This window comes from Colias croceus, chromosome 17, assembly GCF_905220415.1.
Source record: "Colias croceus chromosome 17, ilColCroc2.1".
NCBI classification, from domain to species: domain Eukaryota; kingdom Metazoa; phylum Arthropoda; class Insecta; order Lepidoptera; family Pieridae; genus Colias; species Colias croceus.
In genome coordinates, this window is record NC_059553.1 from 9,959,055 (window position 1) to 9,979,506 (window position 20,452).

Sequence of the window (20,452 nt, forward strand, 5' to 3'; positions counted from 1 at the left end):
GGACAAGTGGTTCCTGAGATTAGCGCGTTCAAATAAACAAGCAAAGAAACTCTTCAGCTTTATAATATTAGTTAAGATATGTTTCTACTGCTGCAGGGGTAGGTAGATGAGATTCTTCGACATTTTGGTTTCCTCACGATGTTTTTTTCATCGTTTCGACCCGAAGTTGGGTAAAACCACACGTAAAATTGCTATTGTCCTATGGACCTGAAAATTCAATTGAGGGAAATTTTTAGTTTTTGAGCTATGAATTTTTGAAAAAAGGAAATTTACTTGTTTTTATTATGTCTACCTGTTTTTTTTTGCTACATTGGTAGTTCCTTCAACAAAACAACATGCAAATATGCTCCTTGTCATCTTTAACACCCGCAACAGCAGGAAGGATTGTGAAAGGACTTTCAATGAACGATAGCTCATGTTAATAGGAATGATTATTGCAAAAGATAGAAAATAAAATATTTTTGGGAATTAAATAGTGAAACTTACTTCTTCTCTGAATGAAGCTTAGAAATAAACTCTTCAGCTTTATAATATTAGTATAGATTCATGTTAATTTTATTTCAAAAAGTACTTCTCGATAAATGGGCTAACACCGAAAGAATTTTTCAAATCGGACCAGTAGTTCCTAAGATAAGCGCCATCAAACAAACAAGCAAACATACGCTTCAGCTTTAAAATCGATACTATAATATTATAAATGCGAAAGTAACTCTGACTGTCTGTCTGTTACTCAATCACACCTTAACTACTGAACCAATTTGCATGGTAGGTACCCATGCAAATTGGTAGAGATATTTAGATATCCGAGAAAAGACATAGGCTACTTTTTACCCCGGGACGTAGGATAGGTTTTATCCTGGAAATCCCACAGGAACGGGAACTATGCGGGTTTTTTTTTGACTGCGCGGGCGAAGCTGCGGGTGGAAAGCTAGTATTAGTATAGATGAAGAGGTGTCTTTATTCTGAATTGTGAGAGTGGCATTGGGTTTATCAAAATTATGATATTTTGCTTAAGTAATTCTACGATGTTGATTGAAAACCTAGAATAATATAATAATAGCAGTAGGTACCTATATTTATTACTAGCTGCTCCGCGCGGTTTCACCCCCGTGGCTCCACTTCTGTTGCCCGTAGCGTGATGAAATATAGCCTATAACCTTCCTCGATAAATGGGCTATCTAACACCGAAATAATTTTTCAAATCGGACCAGTAGTTCCCGAGATTAGTGCGTTCAAACAAACAAACAAACTCTTCAGCTTTACAATATTATATTTATTATGATATAGATATTAAGTTTCTACGATAGGTCGGATTCTCATGTAGGTATGTACTTAAACAAATTCTTTAAATGTTGAGTTCTAAATATCCAATAAACAATTATATTATATAGTCAATAGATGATTAATCACTTCATAAATCGTGTTCCAGTTATTTTCAATTGCTTAATAAATATTGAGAATAGATTGAGATAAAATAACTCAGACATAGTAAATAGATATAACATTGTAACCTATTTATAAGAGACTACATGAAATATAAGGGTCAAAGCATCAGTCTCAAACTCTAAAATTATTAAAAAAGCAAAACAATTATTCACAATACCTATAAGTACAACTTACTCATATCGACCATTATCAACAATCACAGTAGACCTCAATACGCTATGCAATCACAATCAGTGGTTAACGAAACCTAAATATTGTGTCCCTCGTCACCGCAGTCGTAAATCGAGTCTCAATCATGATGGACGCGCAGGAAACCTTACGTAATCTGTTAAACACGGAACTAGATAACCGCGGCTACAAGCCACGAGACGTCGCTATCAAAGCTATATCTACAAACGGTGCTAATTACACCTCTCAATTATTCCTCGTTGACGTCACGTCCCCGAAAAAAGATGATCTACATCTCTTCGCTAAAGTGGCAATCATCAACGATGCCCTCAGAGACCGTATGTGCGCTGACTGGCTGTTCGACACAGAAAAGTTCACGTACACAAAGCTGGCGAAAGTGTATGAGGACTTGCAGAACAAATTCAAAGTACCTGAAGAGGACAGGCTGAAGTTCCCTAAATTCTACGGGGTTAGCGATGAACATGGGAAGGAGACAGTTATTATGGAGAATTTAGTGGCTTCTGGCTACAAATCTTTTAACAGATTCGATTCTATGGACTGGGAACACGCTTGCGCCGGTGTTAAAAACTTGGCCTTATTCCACGCGCTGTCGTTTGGTTACGCGAAGGAACATCCTGAAGAATTTCAGAAACTAACAGCCAATATGAAGTATATATTGGGCAAAGCATCTGAAGATGTAGAAGCTATGAAGCCTTTATGGATGAAGTTGATAAATACAGCACTAGCTGTGGTACAGGATGATCAAAAGGAGAGAGTAGCTACATACTTATCGTCTTGTCCTGAACTATGTACATATAATATACCAAGGAGTAGAGCAGTAATATCACATGGAGATTATCGGCTTAGTAACCTGCTATTTAAGAAAAAGGTAAGCCGTTTTCCTTAATCACTGTTACACAATATGATATCATTCGCAAAACATACGTTTAGATGTGTCTAGTTTTTCAAGTACAAATATTTGGTAAACCCGTTCGTAATCTGTTGTTTATATTAATAAACTAGTTTGAAAATGTGTAGATTAATTCGAATTCTAGACGATCTTTCTCACTATCAATAAAAGTAGATGAATTACGAATCTTTTTTTTTTAATATTTCGTTCACGTATAGTATTAGACTTATACCTACATATAGGAACGTGTATATATTATCTACATGGTTAAGCACTTAAATGAGGCTATATAAAATAAAATAAAATCTTCTTGGTATTGCAAAACAATATTTGAACAAGGCAAGAAGTGAAACTCTGATCTTCTCAGTGAGATAAACTGTTTAGAAAGTTCCAACTTACAAATTATTAACAACTCTTTAAAAATATATATATATTCATTCTACACTTGATACCTAGATTTTTATTGAAACATGATAAACATAATATTATCGCTTTTATCTAAGAATAATAATTGTTTGTAGTTTTTTATATCGGCTCTCAATACATCCATACTTAATATTATAAATGCGAAAGTAACTCTTATCTGTATGTCTGTTACTCAATCACGCCTTAACTCCTGAACTAATTTGCATGAAATTTGGTATAGAGATATTTTGATACCCGAGAAAGGTCAAAGGACATAGGATAGGTTTTATCCCGGAAATCCCACGGGAACGGGAACTTTGCGGGATTTTATTTGACTGCGCGGGCGAAGCCGCGGGTGGAAACCTAGTACATTATAAAAGGCAGACGTATCATCAATCTATCCTTCTACTATTATAAAGGCGAAAGTTTGTAAGTATGGATGTATGGATGTTTGTTACTCTTTCACGTAAAAACGACTGAATGGATTTGAATGAAATTTATCACACATATAGAGGGTAACTTGGATTAACACATAGGATAGGTTTTATCCCGGAAATCCCACGGGAACGGGAACTATGCGGGTTTTTCTTTGAAAACGCGGGCGAAGCCGCGGGCAGAAAGCTAGTACTTTAATAATGTGCCCATACTTTGGTGCCAATGCTTATAATATTTAGCTTTTAATTTATTTTAAAAAATATCTATCGAAAAACACTTCTTAAATTTCACACAATTAATAAGTTTGAGTTAAAACTAAATATAGTTGTTTACATATTTAAATATTTTCTAAATTTAAAATATATGACTAATAAAAATAATAAACTATTTGCAACGTTAACAAATGTAGTTAATAAACACCTTTGTAATAAACATGAGCTGTTATATTCCTTATCTGGGCCAAAATAAAAGGTCATCATTATCATCCGGTGAATAATAATTATCATAATATAGAAATCGAGTATTGCCTATTGGGTATCTATTTGCCATGTTTCTAAACTAGCTATGCCCGCGGATTTATCCGCATTGTACTATATTCTTTTATTGTATACTAGCTTCCGCCCGCGGCTACGCCCGCGTTTTCCAAGAAAAACCCGCATAGTTCCCGTTCCCGTGGAATTTTTGGTATAAAAACTCATATGTGTCAATCCAGGCTACCCTCGGTTCAGTAGTATTTGCGTAAAAAAGTAATAAACATACATACATATAGATACATCCATCCTCACAATCTTTCGCATTTATAATATTAGTAGGAAGTAGGATAGGACTAAAGATGCTAGAGGTCTAAATATGTTGATATCAAAAAGGTATGTTCTTAGATTATTTACAAAAATCTAAAGGTTTTGAAGTTCTCATACCTAATCATGATATTTCTATGTATTTATATCTACTACGAACAATTTATTTTTTATACTAAGAGCTAGCGCGCACGAGCAACTTTGTCTCCGCAACTATTTTGTCTCTCCCACCCATGGGCTAGTATAATGTAAAGTGCGCGCACGTAGCGACGCAAGTTGACGCAACTCCCCATACAATTGATGAGAGAGACAAAATAGTTGCGGAGACAAAGTTGCTCGTGCGCGCTGGCTCTAAGGTTTTTAATGTTGATGTCTAAAAGAAGGTCAAATACCAACAATTTGAAGAATGGCCTTTGTGTTCTTTCAATAGTTAGTTATGGAGACTTACAATATAATTTATTGTGTAAAATAAGTACTGATTCACAGTGCAAAATACTATCAAAATTAATTCTCCCGTTTTGCGGATCGCTACATACCTAGGTAGTAGGTATAAAACAAAGTCGCTGTCACTGTCTGTCCGTCCTTATGTATACTTAAATCTTAAAAACTACCCAACGGATTTTGATGCGGTTTTTTTTAATAGATAGAGTGATTCAAGAGGAAAGTTTTAGTATATAATTTATTAGGTTTTAGACAAAGCAGGCGAAACCGCGGTCGGTAAGCTAGTTCTATCATATACAAGAGTGGATTTAGTTTTTAAAGTGAAACTTTTATTACATCGTCTCAACCTTTTTGGTCTGTGTAGCGCATGTCGCGTGACGTACGATACGTACGAAAATTATCGTACAAATACGATAATTTTTAGTTAAATGTCTATAGTGTGAAAAAAAGTTTCACTTTTATCGTGGTTTCATAAAACCACACAACATTTTCTAAAACTAGATATATTTTGTTTATGTACTACTTGATTCACTATGATACATTATACTAATGACTTGATTTTATAACATGGATAACACGAATAAATTTTATTTCGCTCAAAAACCTGTTCAACCATTCAAATAATCAAGGTTGATACAATTTCATAATATATTACGTTATTATTTTACCGAGAAACTTTCGTTGAAAGTAAAGCAGAATTCCTAAAAGTTTTAAAGTGAAACTTCTTTATCGGGGTTGGAAAAAAATTAAGTGTAACATTATTTCGTTACGCGTGACATTTTTCCGTTACGCCCCATCTTTTTCTTATCCCTAACACGCGTGATTCGACGTATTTCTGTAAAGTTGCATATAGTAAATAATTTTTTGAAAAATAAGGTCATAAAGAAGTTTCACTTATTACGTGTGTACCCTACACAGGGCACAGACAGATTTTTTTAATAATTGGATAATTTATTTTGGTCTCTTTAACATTAAGATAAATTTCCTTAACGATGCAGGGACTTGTTTAAATAATAAATTTGGCCTATTGCCCTACTTTCACAGTCGGGTTAAAAAGCTCTAGTGTGTACCCACCCTTACGTGAATTATTATTTTGTTAATATTTATTATAATCAGTGTTAACACGCGCCACAGATTATATTGTCAGAAATAATCATATCTATTGCTGTGATCTAAATTATTATTATGCTTTTGGATCTTTTTAATATTATCTATGTATAAACTGTAGGTAAGTAAGTAGTTATTTATAAAAATAACTAAAATTATTTAGAACTAGATGTTGTTGTGTATATCAGAGATAATATATTTTTTAATTTATATGTTTTAATAATAGAATTCTCGTGTGAACTATTATTTCTACGGTCTACCCCTTTTATGTGACAAGTAATTGACAGAAAAACGTTTGTCGAGTCACCTTGTGTTATTAATTATTATAATAAACCAGCTTTCCGAAATCTTTTAGACTTCTAATAAATTATATGAGAATCACTATATCTATATCTAGAAAACGGACGGACAACGCTAGCCACTTTGTTTTATATTTATACTATATACTATGTATGATTAGGATGTCAGTTGTTTTTTATGTTAATTTAAGAGCATGTTTAAATATCATACTTCCAATCTTAGATTACAAAATAAAAGACAGATGGAGCGTTGCCGAACTAAACCGAATAATTTATCGTCATTTTCAATAAAGCTATGTGTGCTGTCATTTCACCGCTGCACTGTACGTACACGGTGCTTCTGTGTGCGTGTAATGTTGCCAGATATTGAAAAATTTCCCAAATTTTTCCCCGACTACGGAAAAAGAGGGTTATGTTTTTCGATTATATGTATGTATGTATAATATTTCTTTGACACGCCCTGCAGTATAAACCGTTGGACCGATTTTGAGTGGTGAGGTTTCATTGCAATGATCTGAATTATTATGTTAGTGGCGGTAGTGACGTAGGCTATATACATAAATGAGAAGTCAAGTTTTAATTTTTATTTAAATTCTTTTATTACATAAAGTACCTGCCTACTAAAGTTATATATGGACAAAGTAATTGTATTCAATTTTAAAGTGAAACTTTTATTACATCGTCTCAAACTTTTTGGTCTGTGTAGCGCATGTCGCGTGTATCGCGGCTGTTGGCGAGTAGGTATACCTACTCGGCACGCGACATGCGCTACACAAAGCAGTGTTCGGAACCGTTCGAACAGTTTCACTTTTACCGTGGTTTCATAAAACCACACAACATTTTTTTATTAAATAAATTACATAAAAAAAGTTTCAATATTAACTATAATAATTATATTATTTTTTATTTTTCATAATATATGAATACGAATAGCGGTAGTTTTTAGTCGAGAATACGGGACATTTTATTTTCATCATATCCATCATGGAGTTCACATAAATTAAATCGCTAGCGAAAACGACTATGACGTTTTTAAGCTTTATAAAAGTAACAAAGTAATGTATTATGCTTATTAAAATAATCTTATAATGATCATGAACCTTTAGTGCACTATACAAATAATCACATTCACGATCGAAAAATCCAACAGCATTACCCTGAAGATCTTTTAACCATTTTACCGTTTTACCAATAAAAATGGCAAATTCATTTTCAAAATACTGGCAACATACGTTGAAGTTTTGTATTCCTTCATATCTGTAAAATTATTATTCGTATTAAAGAAATAAATCAGCCAAATAATCTACAGAAAACCTGTGAAACGATGTTTTATCTTTTTTTTTGTTTTCGGGAACAAATTTTACAGCGTTTTATTATAGGTAAACCAGAATCTGATGGCAATTAGGGAAATCAAAATTTTGAGTGTGCAACCCTAGGGAAAATGGACTGAACGATCTTGATACTGCTTATTTTTTATTTTTTCCTCAATATATATATAGTCACATTACATAAGTGGACAATACTGTACTTAATAATGAGATATCCACTTAATATTATGTAGGTACATACTTACATGTATAATATACAATAATTATACATATTAATTTTAAACAGGTATTATATATTATTATTTACACATACCTATATTTGTATATTCATTACCAGTATGCCATGTGAAAATATCGATATAATGATAATGTAGATCAAAACTGCTTATAATTTTTTATAAAATAAAATAAAACTATGTTTATTTTCGTAAGTATCAACAGATACACAACAGATACAGACATTATAAAATTGAAATGGACAGCTTGGACTTGAAGAATAGCCGTATTGGAAACTCCTGTAATAAGTTTTCATAAAATTATATTCTAATCAACGAACAATATTATAGTTACCTACTTACATACAATATTTTTTAAATTAAATTATCAAAACGGGTAAGTCCAATTTACCAATAAAATCTTCAAAATTGAAAATTGTGATGTGTTTGACCCTTCTTCATCGAATGTTTTTCTATACACATTATAAACAACACATCTTGCTTGTGATCGCAGCGGCTTTTTCGACATTTTCGAAGATTTTTTAGACAAAATCCTAAAAATTATTCATCAACTACAAAAAAGACAAATAATTTGACAACCAATTTGATAGTTGTCAAATAAGTTGCTACATGAAAATCTTTTATTTCTCAAATATAAATATGCCATCAGATTCTGGTAGACCTATATCACAAGACGGTATTTTTTTACTAAAATTGCAAACCCTTTTTGACGTATTGCATGACACTATATGCGCTATAGCACTGGTGCAGCGACGTATTTGTTTTTGATTTCGTATTTTCTTTGACAAGGGCGACGGGCGGTTGTCATGCTCCATCTGTACTTTATTTTGTAATCTAAGCTTCCAATACAAATGAACCTTTAATGATATTCATATCACATATTATCTAATCATTAATAAGGATAAACTTCGTCATGACCATTACATCAGCAAACAGCTTTATAATATTATTATAGTAGTATCGATTATTAATAATGCATGATAACTATAAATATAATTATCGGAATACTAATCTTTATAAGGGAGAATTATTTATGTTATTATCAATACGTGAGTATTTCATAATCATTATGAAACAGGTGGACTGATTTTGATTAATCTATACTTAATATTATAAAGCTGAAGAGTTTGTTTGTTTGAACGCGCTAATGTCAGGAACTACTGGTCCGATTTGAAAAATTCTTTCGGTGTTAAATAGCCCATTCATCGAGGAAGGCTATAAGGCTATAGGAAGGCTATAGTCGCAGGCAAATTGTATTATTTTGCCGTTTACAAACGCTCGGCATTTTGTAATATGTCGGTTTGGATAAGGGGGTGGGTAAGGTTTAGGTTTGTGTTTTTTTAACTACACAGAAATATTATGAGCCCCGCGAAGTGGGGCTCGCGACCGTATTTTTGTAGAATTTTGGAAAAAGTAAATCCTCAGCATTTTACAAAATGCCGAGCACGGCGAATTAATACAATTTGCCTGCGACATAATATAATATATTATGTTATAATATCATCTCGCTAACACCAACAGGAGCGGATCAGCGGAGCACTGCCAATTCCCAGAAAATGTTTTGTAGTAAACTTATCAATTGATATATACCTACTAAATCCTTCCTCTTGAATCGCTCTATCTTAAAAATCTATTATCTAAAAAATCTTAAAAAATCTATCCAAATCTGTTGCTAAGTTTTAAAGATCTAATCATCCAAAAGAAAGCGACTTAGTAGGTCTTATAATAAGTAGTGATATGCATTAAAAATTTACTGTATTATTCGTATTTAGGCTAAGAACATAATCGTAAAACTATTATAAACACTATCATAAAATACATAAGCCCCTACATTGTTTAAAAACTTTGTATACACGTTATGTTTGTTCCTTATTTTTAGTTTGTTCCTCTTTCAATTAATTAATATGAAATATATAATAGTAATAGGTACCTATTATCATTTTATTTTCAACTAGTTGTCCGCCCGGCTCCGCCCCCGCTTCGCCCGTTATGTACCTACTTATGTATTTATTTATTACACTTTTTTGTAGTATCATCATCAATGAATAAAAATAAACAATAAGGTACTAGATAGATATAGCACAATTGGCGGCCTTTTCATTAAGCAGTGATCTCTGCCAGGCAACCACTTATAGCTAGGTATATAGTTTTTAACACTTAGGGGTACTTACGTTGTACAACTTGTACATAATATCCAGCGGTAAAAGAAATTAAAATCGGTCCAGTAGTTCCTGAGATTTAACTTTTTGTTAATGAATGTTTTTCTTTGATAAAATAAAAACAATAATATCTAATGATTTGTTTTCAATAAAAACAGCTGATATTAGCTAGTTAACAATACGTATGTAAGAAAGATGCAAGTAAAAGTTATTTTTCCGCACATTACGAAATACTGAGTCCATTTCTTTTGTACAAAACATGTCAACAACAAGCAAGCATTTGTTAGGTATTTATTTGCAAATATGCATTTTGGCGATTTGTTTTTAATTTGTATCTCTTTAATTATGAATATTATAGACGGAAAGTGAATTAATCGAGTCAGCTTAAACCAATAGCCTAGCAGCGCTTCATCCTCATCATCATCATCATCATCATCATTATCAGCCTACATTTGTATTTTGTCCTCTGCTGGACGTAGGCCTCTGGCCTCAGTCATGGCACGCCACTGAGCACGGTCGTTCGCTCGTTGCCGCCAGTTTTGCCTAGCAAGTAGCAACCCTGCGGATGTCGTCACTCCACCTAGTCCTACGCAGCAGCGCTTTATCATTTTAAAAATAATTACTGATTTAACTATTAATTTGTTGTGTACCTACTATCAATCATGATATGCACAATAATACGAGTTTAAGTTATTTTTATGCACCAAAATAGACGATGTTCGATAAAAATTAAAAATGTATATCAGTTTGTATTCTTGGTAATATCCTATACTAGCTGCACTCCGCGGTTTCACCGCTTCTGCTGGTCTTAGCGTATACTAGTCTATATCCTTCCTCGATAAATGGGCTATCTAACACTGAAATAATTTTTAGGAATAGATTATCTGTGGTAATATTGTTTAACCATCATCCATCATAACATCACTTCATAGATTTAAAACAAATCAATTTTCCACACTAAATTCGTTTTGACCAATAAAATGAAGGGCAATTGACAAATTCTAACCTTCACGCAGAGTTGACTATAACCCCGACATATAAACCTAAACAATGAAAATATTTCCTATAAAAAAACTAACAACTGATTTTTCTGTTACGAAATTTGAGTACATTGAGAATTAAATATACCTACAAATAATAAAAAAAGGCAAAAAGCTTTCTGTAAATTTTCTTGATCGAATCACTGCTTCCGAAGGTTACCCTCTACAAACATACGAAGCTAGAAATTATATATCTACTAATCTAACTATATCTTCCTTGAGAATCACTCTATCTATTAAAAAAAACCGCATCAAAATCCGTTGCGTACTTAAATAGTTTTAAAGATCTTTAGGAAGACGGCGGAAAGCGACTTTGTGATTAGCTTACCGCCCGCGGCTTCGCTCGCTTTGTCTGAAACCTAATAAATTACATATAGGTATACTAAAACCACACTAAAACCTTCCATTTGAAACACTCTATCTATTAAAAAAATCCGCATCAAAATCCGTTGCGTAGTTTTGAAGATTTAAGGGCACACTTTCTCCCAAATTCATGTTTCTAAATCATGTTATTTTCAGAGAAATATTTAGAAATATTATATCATATTTAAACTTAGTATTTAAAAGCCTAAAAAATATATAGTACAGATAAACGTTTGATCTAGTGACTTTTTTGGATAAAAACACAATATTAAACATTTAACTTGATAAAACAATATTAAGGGACATAGGGACAGAGAAAGCGACTTTGTTTTATACTATGTAGTGAAGTCAAAACAACGAACAGTCGGGTATCTCAATTAGTCTCCCTTCTCACAATTTAACCTCTCCGGAATCTATGTACTTACCCATTAAATAATAATATATCATCATTTATTTCTGTTCGTCATTCTACTATGTACTTTAGCGTAAATATAACCTATTAAAGTGTGTTTGTACATACGAAGCTAGTGTTTAATATGTAGGTATTTACTATTACAACTACTTAGTTGGTTAGTAAATATTTACCTGATAATAAAAAATCGGTCAAGTGCAAGTCGGACTCGTGACATAAGGGTTCCGCAAAAAATGGTCATCCAATATATGAATGCGCCAACCATCTTTTTTATTAGCGGCAACATAAATACATCAGACACAGCCTAGTAATAGACGAACAGACAGACAAACATCGAAGTCTCAGTTATAACGTCCCATTTGACCCTTTGGGTACCTACGGAACCCTAAAAATCAGTAATACTATAAAAATAACAACATAGATACGATCTGATTACCTACACACTACACAGTCCTAACAATATTTATTTATAATAGTCATACTGTACTATGACTTATACTTACTATAAGGAATTTTTCTTAGTGTAATTAAAAACAACAAGTAACAACAAATTAGACTGATAATATTGAAAGGTGACTCGTGCCAGATATACTTATTCGAAATTATCTGTTATCTGGTAAATGTTATTATAAGCATAGATAATATTCATTTAATTTTAAACAGGTTCAGATAATATTCCGTATGTTGACTTATAGATATTTATTAATCTCCTTTTTACCACTTTCATTAGTCTGACGTAGAACTAGGATTCCTACTTCCTTACCTATCACTACATAAGTACATAGTATACAAGTGATAACTGCGTTAAAAACAACCGACTTCAAACTTGCACTTGCAAAAATGCCCATAAAATAAAAACAACTGGGCCTATCCGAATAAAATTTTTATGGGACCAATTCGACACCATCCCGCATCGAAAAAAAAAGAATCACGTAAATCGGTTAAGAAACCTCGGAGTAATCGGTGTACATACATAAAAAATAAAAAACATACCGGCCGAATTGATAACCTCCTCCTTTTTTTGAAGTCGGTTAAAAACAAAGTCGCTTTCTCTGTCCCTATGTCCCTATGTACGGATTTTGATGCTTTTTTTTTAAATATATAGTGTGATTCAAGAGGAAGGTTTTAGTATATAATTTATTAGGTTGTAGACAAAGCGGGTGAAGCCGCGGGCGGTAAGCTAGTAATATAACATTATAAATCGGAAAAGTTTGTTTGTTTTCTTGATTGCGCTACGCGGGAACCTCGAGTCCGATTTGAAAAATTATTTCACTGTTGGTGTTAGATAGCGCTCAAAGCGAGTAAAACCGCGGAGCGCAGCTATAGTATACTAATATTATAAAGCTGAAGAGTTTGTTTTTTTCAAATCAAATCATTTATTTGCAATCAAACATGGTTACAACACAACAGACAAACTTTCATAATATAATAACTATACGTGGTTCATTTATTGTAACATTTTGAACAATGTATTAACTGATTTTGTCAGATAAAATCAGACAATAAGGATATTGACCGACGCCCTCAATCAATAACCTTATTGACTAATTTTACCGGTCAATAAGGTTATTGACTGGTTCAGGGTTTTGACTGTAACATATATTATATTGTATTTTTCCAACAATATAACTAAAATTATTAAAATATTTAATAGTATAAATAATTACTGTTATATCATAATTTTATCAGTTTTGTGCTAACGTGAGGTATTATCAAAATATTATTATAAGATTAGTACTGTTTTGATTACTTACTGATATGAGTATTGAGTATCTTTACATATAATAAATCTGTAGAAGGGTCAATTCTGTACTTTGAAAATATTGAAAAAATAAATAGCACTGGATAATGTTACTGGATCGATACCAAGCCCAAATATGTGATTAAAAAAATTTTTGTCTGTCTGTATGTTCAGGCATCACGTGAAAACTAACGGTTCGATTTCGATGAAACTTGGTATAATTATACCTTATTATCCTGGGCATAAAATAGGATACTTTTTATCCCGGAGAATTACGTAGAAAAAAATAAATCTTCATTTTTCCGCGCGGACGGAGTCGCGGGCGGAAGCTAGTTGCTAATATTATCTTTATTAAAGTAATAATAATTGTATCTTGCATACAAAAGTAAATATATTTTACTTACTTTTGCGGTGATTTGGGTGAAAATTTATGTTCGTGACGGTTTGACGATACATGTCTTAAAACATCCTGAGGTATACACGGTTGAACAGATGTGGCTCAAATTCATTTCTCGTGGTAAAAAAATCGTAATTGGAACCGCATACAGGCCACCCTGGCTAGATATGGATACCTTCTTCGCTGCCCTCACAGAATCGATCAGTTCTTTTGTATGGAGTGATTATATGATATTAGTAGGTGATTTTAATATAAATGTACTTAACGAAAAAAGTACTAGTTTTATAAAATTGAACAATTTCTTAACCACTACCAATTTGAAGCAACATGTGACTAAGCCTACACATTTTAAAAGCGAAAATGAGACCTTGTTAGATTTAATATGTTCAGACTGCTCAGTATCTCGGGTAGAAGTAGATTATATAAGTGATCTGAGCAACCATGCGTTTATAACTTGTATTTTAAATATTACAAAGGAAAAACCTAAACCTAAATGGATGTCAAGGCGCTCTCTTAAAAATATTAATTTAACTGACTTCAACCAATCTTTAACCTCCTTTGACTGGGACGCGATTCTCTTAATGGAAAATGTGGATGAAGCTCTTACTACCTTCACTGCCAGTATTCTAGCTTTGTATGATATCCATGCCCCGAAAAAAACATTTAGGGTTAAGTCCGAACAATATCCGTGGATAACGCACAATATGAAATTAATTATGAAAGATAGGGACGATGCACAAATTCGGGCGAAATTAACCAAACAAAGATCCCATATACGTTATTATAACGAGCTCAGAAATTACGTCAAAGGCGCTCTCAACCGGGAAAAAAAAGCTTATTTCGATAGTTTTATTAATGCCAACACAAGAAACCCTAAGGCCCTTTGGAAACACTTAAAAAAACATATACGGATAAAGCCGCAAAGAGAACCGCTCTTACCACCTCACTTGCGTTATCCTAATTGCATTAATATACATTTCCTTAACACTCCCGGTCCTAGACACTCACCACCATCATACATATCGTACTATGAATCACATCGATATAATAAAAATGCCGTCCTTACCTTAAAGCCAGTGACTGATCAAGCCGTATGGAAAGCCATTCGAGAACTAACATCACAAGCTGTAGGCAGCGATGATATCTCGCTTGATATGCTAAAATTAACTACACCATCTACTTTAAAAATCATAACACACATCATTAACACCTCAATATCCTCGAACGCTTTTCCTACGTTATGGCGGAATGCACTAGTGCAGCCGATTCCAAAAAAAGATAATCCTGATTCGTATAAAGATTTAAGGCCAATCAGCATTCTACCGTGTATGTCAAAGATACTGGAAAAAATTGTATACAAACAAGTAGTGGAATACCTAGAGGCAAATCGAATGTTACCGGACTCACAATCGGGCTTTAGACGACAACGCGGAACTGCTACAGCATTAACGGATGTAGTGGATAACATAATAAGAGCACAGGATAGAGGTATGGGCACAATTCTTGTTTATCTCGATTATTCACGCGCCTTCGATACCTTGAACATACCTCTATTGCTGGCCAAATTATCTTATTACGGATTTTCACAAAGCGCAGTCTCATGGTTCGACAGTTATCTAAACAATCGAACTCAAACAGTAATGATCACGGAAGAAAACGGCAAGGGGTCGTTTTCACAGTGTAGGTCTGTCGAACGAGGTATTCCTCAAGGCTCAATTTTAGGCCCTCTATTATTCATTTTATACACCGCGGACATTATTAATAATATTCACTTTTGTAAATTTCATTCGTACGCTGATGATATACAACTGTATCTCTCCTTCAAGTCCGATGACACGCACGACTGCTTAGTTAAACTAAATGGCGATCTAGATCGAATTTCTACATGGTCAGCAAATAATACATTGCTGCTAAACGCTGACAAAACGAAATTCATGATTCTAGGTACACCAAAACAGGTAAAAAGCGTCGAGCAGCATAATCCAGTACTTAACATCCAAGGTACTATCATCGAGCGTGTACGTGAGGCTCGTAACTTAGGAGTTATATTCGACGAACAACTTAGATTCGAAAAATATATCAATTCACTAATAGCAAACTGCTTCTACCGCCTAAAAGTTTTGTATAACATAAGAGCACATTTGAACACAGATCTACGTATAAAGCTTTGCGAATCACTCGTGCTCTCAAAATTCAATTATGCCGATGTGATGTATGGTCCTAGATTGCTGGTACGCACTAAAAACTCAATACAGCGTATACAAAATGCCTGCGCTCGTTTTTGTTGGGACATACCAGCTCGGACCCATATAACACCAATCCTAAAGTCCAATAAAATCTTAAATATGGAGAGTAGGCGGCGACTGCACCTAGCTTCCCTACTTTTTAACGTGATCCTGACAAAAGCTCCCGCCTACCTCTACAACAAACTCAAGTGGATGGATGACGGCAATCGCTTATATGAAACACGGGCGTCTATGTATAAGCTCTCAGTTCCCAGAAATTACACAGCGGCTTTCAGGGGAAGCTTCACATACAGCGCTACTAGGTGCTGGAATAATTTGCCTCCACCAATAAGAAATTGTAAAACACTGCAGAATTTTAAATGTAAGTACAAAAAAGTTGTTCTTGCACAATTTCTTAACCAGCCCTAATAGCGCTAAATGTATAGCCTTATATTATTACGTATGTTATTATATATCTATATTATTACGTATATTTTTCATTTTCCAATATAATATATGTATATATTATTATTTATTTTAATCTCAGTAACCCTTTTATATTTAAATATTATGTATGTACAAGTAAGTTTATAATTATCTACTTATTATGGATTGTCAACTTTAACTACCTATATAACATTTAATCACCTATTGTTTCTTTTTTTTTTTACTTTTTAAATTATGTATTAGCTCCTAATTTAACCACCCAGAAGACCGTTCTGGTGCTCCAAGCGTAGCAAGTCGAGGGGACTACTGAAAACCGGCGCCTCTTCTCTAATACGGAGAGGCAAATGCTGAGTAGTCCACCTAATCACGAATACGATATTAAGATATTTGAATGTATTTAATGTATTTTAAGATTTAATTTTTTTTCCATGTAAAGTGTTTAGTTATAAGTCAAAAATTTGTAAAAGTATTTGTGATTAAACGTATTTTCTTTCTTTCTTTCTTTCTTCTTTCTTTATCAAAAAGTTTTTAAGCCTTGTTGTATCAGTTCAAGTTACATATTATTACAACCCTTTTACAACCTTTGTTTTGTTTGACAGTTGACTACTAATTTCCCGTTCCAAAAATTAAACAGCCAATACAATTCTGTAATTAAACGTTTATTTGTCAACGTTTATTTTTGGCCATAGGTATTCATTTTTAAATGTACCTATTCCAATATTAATCAATTACCTATATGTACAATTCATCAAACAAAAACTTGTCCATAGAGCCAAAGCAATTTTTTATTTTTTTTATTTTATATAACTACCTACATCTTCATCGTACTTAATTTGCCATATTTTTATGGGAATAACATTTCGAAATATCTATATATCATAATATGTCAATGTAAAACAATATTTGAAGTATTGTGTGAAGAATAGAGGTGTGAAGCCGTTTATAATATGTATCAATTAGAATAATTGCAGTAAATAATACAAGATGAAACTTAATTATATTTGCACTTACCACAACACAACACACGTGTACATTACAGCCATATGGAGGTCAGAAGCAAAAACATAATTTATTATCTCATATTATAATTTGATCCTTAGACATCATGAGTTTCGTTATTTCGTTAATTATTCATTGTTCTTGTCTGTTCATACGATTAAAAACTTTAGAATGGATTCATATGTATGAAATATTGTCATAATAATAGGTACCATTTATCACTTTCACCATTACCGTATAAAATTGATAGCTATAATGAATTTAAAAACATAACAATTTGTCCGCATCTTAACTTATGAATATCTACTCTATCTCTAACTAGCTTCGCTAGCTTCGCTTGCGTTTTGAAAGAAAAACCCGCATAGTTCCCGTTCCCGTGGGATTTAAGGGGTGAAACCTATCCTATGTGTTTATCCAAGTTACCCTCTATATTATGTGTGCTAAATTTCATTGTAATCGGTTTTGTAGTATTTGCGTGAAAGAGTATAACAAACACACACACATCCTCATAAACTTTCGCGTTTATAATATTATTAGGATAGGATATTCAACGCACTATCTACCCAGTAACTTTTTAATCCATGCCACAAATCTGATTCTACAAATTCTACAATTATCTACTTCCAGGGTACCAAAGTGGACGCCATCTCAGTGGACTACCAGACCGTACACGCGGGTTGCCCAGCAACCGACCTCATATACTTCATCTTCATGGGCTCTGATGAAGAGTTCAGAGCCAAGAACTATGAGAGACTCTTGGATTACTATTATACTACGCTGTGTGAAGCGATGGAGAGGCTGTCTGTGGATCCAGTGGAAGCTTACCCTAGAGAAATGTTTGATAGTGATATGAAAGAGGTATGTTGGAATTAAAGTTAATAATTTCTTTTCTAAGAAGAGCCTCAGCTCTTTGTGCTGACACACAAAGAACCCACTTAATGGTTGTCTACATTATATGATGATCAGATCATAGTTTCCTTCTTATATATCAATTTTTCTTAAATAAATAAAAATGACGTGTGGCACTCGGGGACTGCCGCGGTAAAGCTATTGCATGCTATGCCTTCAAGCCACACCTCCGCCCGTCGGAGTGGGGAGCGTGAGGTTTTTTCGTTACGGAATTTCTCGATTCGGTCCCCGCGCTCAAGGCCCGCGATGGATCATGGAAGCTATAATAATGATGCTAAAATAGCTCAGTGACAGCCTTTTAAAGTCAATTATCGGAAACGACCTATAGTCGTTTTCAACAGTCAATCAATTATTTTTAAAAAAGCCTTAGTATCTCTTTAATCTTTATCGGGTTAGACAGGAAGAATCAAGCATATTTTCGAGTTCTGAAGCTACATATTCTGAACCTCATAATCATGTATGATTCAACCAGCTAGCCCAATTTAGTCTTCTCATATTTATGGTTTGTTGAATTCTCTATATTTTTTTTCCACAGACGATGCCCTACGCAGTACTGATCGGAGCCACCATCTTACCCATGGTGACAGTGGAAGCGGAACAAGCCCCCAACATCCAGGATAATGACATCAGCCAATTCGTCTCCATGTCGCCCAACGAGCTGTTTGCGAAAAGATTTAGTGGCATCGTCAATGATTGTATTCGGTGGAATGTTATCTAATGCACTGAATTGTCTTACTACATAATAATTTTCTATACAAATAAGAGTGTGTGTGCCGAGCACATGTGTCAGAAGTGAAACTTCTTTGGCAAGATTCCAAGATACCAAAATCGTCGTCTTACTCCATGACGTGACGATATTGTCATGATGTGACCTTGAAGTTTTACTCAGAAGTTTCAATTCAAAAATTTTACGTTCTTAGGGTACCTACCACTCAAGAATCTATATTGGGACCAAATGAAAATTGGCTATCGAAAACAAAAAGATTCACGTCTATTTTACCTACATGTAGTTAATAATTACTATATTTCGCACCGATTTTTACCAAATAGTTAGTCATCACTATAGGTAATTTATTATTTTACAACCAATGACTGGGAATAAAATTATTTGTGTTCAAAAAACGGGATATTTGTTAAATATAATTAATTTTCGTATATTTATACATATAAATGATAGAAACAAATTTAAATGTGATGGTATAAGATAATGTTACTCATTTAAATTGTTTCATTTGTATCGCAGTATACCTACAATAATAATTATAGATATTTATAAGCAGCTACATTCAAAATATATATAGTTACGTTACTCCTTTTTTATAGTGTAAGCTTTTTATTTTTAAATGTCAAAAATAGTACCTAATATTTTATATTATCCAGCTTTGTATGTAGCTTCATTATAATCATCTTGTATAAAATAATTGAATTATTAAAATTGTGAAACATACTAATAACTTGTTTGTAAATACTTTTTATCATAATTGAAGAAATACTATCTAAATAAATGTTTATAAATAAATCAACTGTGTTTTAACTGTACAGTGTGCGCCTTTTCTAATTTAAGTTATTGCTTACTGCAGTGCTCTGCTGAATGACCTACCGACCAAGCCATAAGTAGCGTTAGCTACTACCTACTTATTAAGTATTCTGCAGTGCCATAAGCAAATGGTTGCATTCTCTATTTCAAATCTTAAGGAATTTCACTCCAAAGAGTGTTAAAAAAGCATTAGAAACGGGCGGACTCTCGTATTTATAATAATAACTAGCTTACCGCCCGCGGCTTCGCCCGCTTTCTCTAAAACGATTTGAGATTTAAACTATCCTATCTCTCAAGTTGGATCGAACTGCACATGGTGTGCGAATTTTATTATAATCGGTTAAGCGGTTTAGGAGTCCATTGAAGACAAACATTGTGACACGAGATTTATATATATTAAGACTAGCTGTTTCCCGCAGCTTTGCCTGCGTGGAAAAGACAAATTTTCATGGAACAAACTTTCATCCCCTATTTTATCCCCTTGACAGTAGAATTTTTCAAAGTATTTTCTAAGCATATGCCTAAATCATAGTTGCTATCTTCATGGCAAATTTCAACCCGATCGGTCAAGTAGTTTGGGCTGTGCGTTAATAGATCAGTCAGTTATAATTAATTTTCTGCGCCTGTGAAAATTTTACCACAATTATGAGT

At 33.4% G+C, this 20,452-nt stretch overlaps 1 protein-coding gene across 1 annotated transcript; it reads left to right on the forward strand.

The window, feature by feature from the left end:
- Positions 1-1,678: 1,678 nt before the first annotated feature.
- Positions 1,679-19,447, forward strand: LOC123699197. Its single transcript, XM_045646093.1, has 3 exons — positions 1,679-2,503; positions 17,983-18,213; positions 18,800-19,447. Exons 1-3 carry the CDS (start codon positions 1,742-1,744, stop codon positions 18,980-18,982), a joined length of 1,176 nt encoding a protein of 391 aa, XP_045502049.1. The 5' UTR covers positions 1,679-1,741; the 3' UTR covers positions 18,983-19,447.
- Positions 19,448-20,452: the final 1,005 nt, after the last annotated feature.